Below are 3,457 nucleotides of genomic sequence, written 5' to 3' on the forward strand. Positions count from 1 at the left end.
GAACTTTCTTTTTATCATAAGCGACGTTTCGTTGCAGTTTTTGGGACATACCGAGTGCTTGGTGGCAGGCGAGCACAGTCACGATGGGTATCGGCGTTGCGATTGCAGTGATCGGCGCCCTGACACTTTTGGCAGCGGCATCGTCATTCCTTCCGCATATCCTCAAAACGCCAAAGCACACGAGGATTCTTGGTTCCTTACAATTGCTCGCTGGTGAGTGTGTGTTATATTTCTCGCAACTTGCAATTAAATTTCGCTATTACATTATGCGGGTCCGTCACCATCAATGTTCCGTTATTATTATCTACGTATATGAAAGAAAAATATTGTTCTCATAATCATGAAATTATATATGATAAAAGAAGCTTCGAATCCTTTTATCGAGCATGAGAAAAAGATAATGCACCTCCAAAAATGACAACCCATTCCCGCTGCGTCGTTTCAAATTGATGCGAAAGCAATGGAGCTGCGAGAGAGACTCGCATTTCACAGCGAAATAATGAACTGTCCCCAAATAAAATAGATATCAAGCGACGTCATTCTTCTTCTAACATTGACATATTCCATTTACGCGCTTCAAGTTAGTTCGTTGTTTTCGATCCTTTTCTACGTTCAAGGATTGCTTTCGAAAAATGACGGAATCGCAGACATGATCGATGCAGGATGAAGCCGGGAATGTCATAATACTATTTTTTTTTTTTTTAGAAGAAAAGCATTTGATTATACAACGTTAAAATTACAAATTTCACGCGAGCGATGCAGCTTTTTTTTTTTTTGCTAAAGTATTCATATTTTGCAAGCAGAGCAATTTTTCAATCTAATCTCATCTTCATCTTTATAAGTAATATTTTCAAGGGGAAGAAATTTATTTAAACATCTTAACAATATTATACGAAAGAGTAAACAGATGAATTTAGTCGACACTTTTCAACGGCAGCTACACTGCCATTAGAAATGTTTGTAAATTTGCAATATCTTTGCAATAAAAATGTGCAGTAAATTTTGCAAAAACCATATAACGTTTTACTGCGATTTTACAATACTTGCAAATTTACAACAGAAATTTGTCGTGAATTTACAAAAGTGGTACTCGCCGCGCATTAGAGATTTGAATGCACTTTACCGCAAAATGTTATTGTAATTTCATAATATAACCGTTTAAATTTGCAGCACATTTTTGTTGGATCGAAACTTCCGGCACTTCTGAAAGTTTACAACAGAAATTTCTTCCAGTGTAAATTCGAGTGGGCAATCTAGAATTGATAAGCCGCTTTCTTGTTACAGCGACGATGATATGCGGCGGCCTGGTCATGTATCCGATAGGCTGGGATAATCGAGAGGTGCGCGAATCCTGTGGGAAGGGAGCCAACGTTTACAATCTCGGTGAGTATCCTCGTCCTCGAAGCATCGTTTTCGAGGCTCTGCAGGAACGCGACGCAGGTATCGCGGGATGCGAACCGCGTGCCGGAACTTAATTTCGGCGGAATGCGGCGCGCGAGATTATTGATTTAATTTGATAACTAATTAACGTGCTCGACAGACTCGCGCGAGAGAGGAGAGTCGCTTTAGTTGCTCGTTTCCTAGCTTAACGACGTCTTCAGCGAGAAATTGCCGTTCCAATTGCGACGCGACGTGGCGAAATCTGCGGATACGCATCTGTACGTAATCACTCTTAAGACGTAACTGCTAAGTGACGACGGCGACGGTGGACTGGAATGGAACTTTCTGCATTTTCGCAGGTGAATTCCCGGGGCGTTTTATCGAACACTCAACGATTTACAGTCATTTCTCGGGACTTAGCATAAATCAATCGAGACTTATGGCTCTTGCGTGTAACTTTACACGGACCTCAGTAATTTCTGATTTCCTCGTAATTCCCCAACGCGACACGTAACGATGCGACCCGACATCGGCGATCCGATGATTTCCCTTTCAATACTCGAGGGATAATTCGTTATTGATTCTACGTGACTGCGCATACGTTGTATCTCGCATGCGGGATCATCTCTGATAAATCCGCATCCGGTTTAACCGCGCGAGATAGAATCCGAAGAAAATATTCGTTTATTTATTTCGTACTGCTGCGTCAAATAGAGACTGTCGCATTGAAGTGATCTTAATTTTTTTCTTATATAGTATGAGAAGATTCCATCGAGATGTCTCAACATTTTTTCCAGTTATAATATAGCGAAGAAAGCAATTTTTTCATCTCGACGAAGGAGACTTTTAATAAAATTAACCAACTTCGGTGTGTTTTGTGAATGTGGGCGCGGTTGTACATTTTTTTTTCGATAGAATTTCGAAGGGTTATCGAATATCCAGCATAATCCGTGCTATTCGATGTACAGGTGACAGGTAATCCCAGGTGAGTGCTAGGAATAGATCCGGATTGGTAGGTCAAACCGACGTCAAAACCAGCGATGACGACCGAATCGCATATATTTCCGATAGAGTGCCGTTAGTTAAACGACATCTCTTGCAGGTTGAAAATTAAAGTTATTTATAAATTCTGATAGAAGCACCAGTACGTTCCAATTATCTAAAATTGTTCGAACCGATTATTACCCATCGATATATTCCCAATTATTAACACAATCGCAAATAACATTTCTATTGTTTTAGCGTTAAATTAGATTTGTAGGTATTCTATTTACGTCAGTGACAATATCGGTTATACTTATTATCATGTTCATTTGTGTCATTATATTATCGTTGGGTTTAAATACAATAGAATGCTTCGCTTCGTTTATTTCTATCGGAAACATTTATTTATACTAGTATCAAGATGAGATCTATTATCTAAAATTGATAAAATTAATAATATAATATTTAACTCTTTGTCGACAATGTGGAGTTTTAGCTCTTCCATCAACGTAGGGGCTTTTGAGAAAGCCACGAGCAAAATTTTTGTTTATATAAAACGGATTATATAAAAATCTGAAAAAATTCTGGTATACTTGTTAAAGCTTTAACCCTTCGCGAAACAGGTGAGATGTGACGTGCCTCAGCGAGATGAATTTCTATAGCTTTTTAGAAAATACCGCGCGCATGTCATCGGCTTCATGCAAATAAAGAGTGCATTATTACCAATCATACTAAATTAGTATATTTATGATAGTACATTTATGATGAAGTCTGGCACGGGGTTGATTTTCCATCTGGTTCGCGGAGGGTTAATTATTTTGTACAGATTTCAATCTCTCTATCAGAATTAACAATCGAAATATATCGATGGTTTCCTTCAAGATCCTCCGTGTTGCCGGCGGAGGATTAAAATTGATTATAATAACATCGTAGTGATGAGTATTTTTGCGTCGCATTAGAAAGCAATCTTTTATCTCTCTAATTATAAAAGATATTTTCTGTAAGTAATTACCCCTTTAATTCCCCTTTAATGCCATAAGACAAGTCTGTCCGTTTCAGTTTATTAGCCTATATCTTGGTGCGCTGATTAAGT

At 38.5% G+C, this 3,457-nt stretch overlaps 1 protein-coding gene across 1 annotated transcript in view; it reads left to right on the top strand.

Moving 5' to 3' along the window:
• Nucleotides 1-3,457, top strand: part of LOC108754142 (lipoma HMGIC fusion partner-like) — a 14,804-nt gene that overhangs the window by 10,703 nt on the left and 644 nt on the right. The window contains exons 3-4 of the mRNA XM_018496237.1: nucleotides 38-213; nucleotides 1,285-1,383. Coding sequence (XP_018351739.1) covers nucleotides 38-213; nucleotides 1,285-1,383 — 275 coding nt within the window. The remainder of the gene's footprint in view (nucleotides 1-37; nucleotides 214-1,284; nucleotides 1,384-3,457) is intronic.

Source organism: Trachymyrmex septentrionalis, unplaced genomic scaffold (genome assembly GCF_001594115.1).
Source record: "Trachymyrmex septentrionalis isolate Tsep2-gDNA-1 unplaced genomic scaffold, Tsep1.0 scaffold116, whole genome shotgun sequence".
NCBI classification, from domain to species: Eukaryota; Metazoa; Arthropoda; class Insecta; order Hymenoptera; family Formicidae; genus Trachymyrmex; species Trachymyrmex septentrionalis.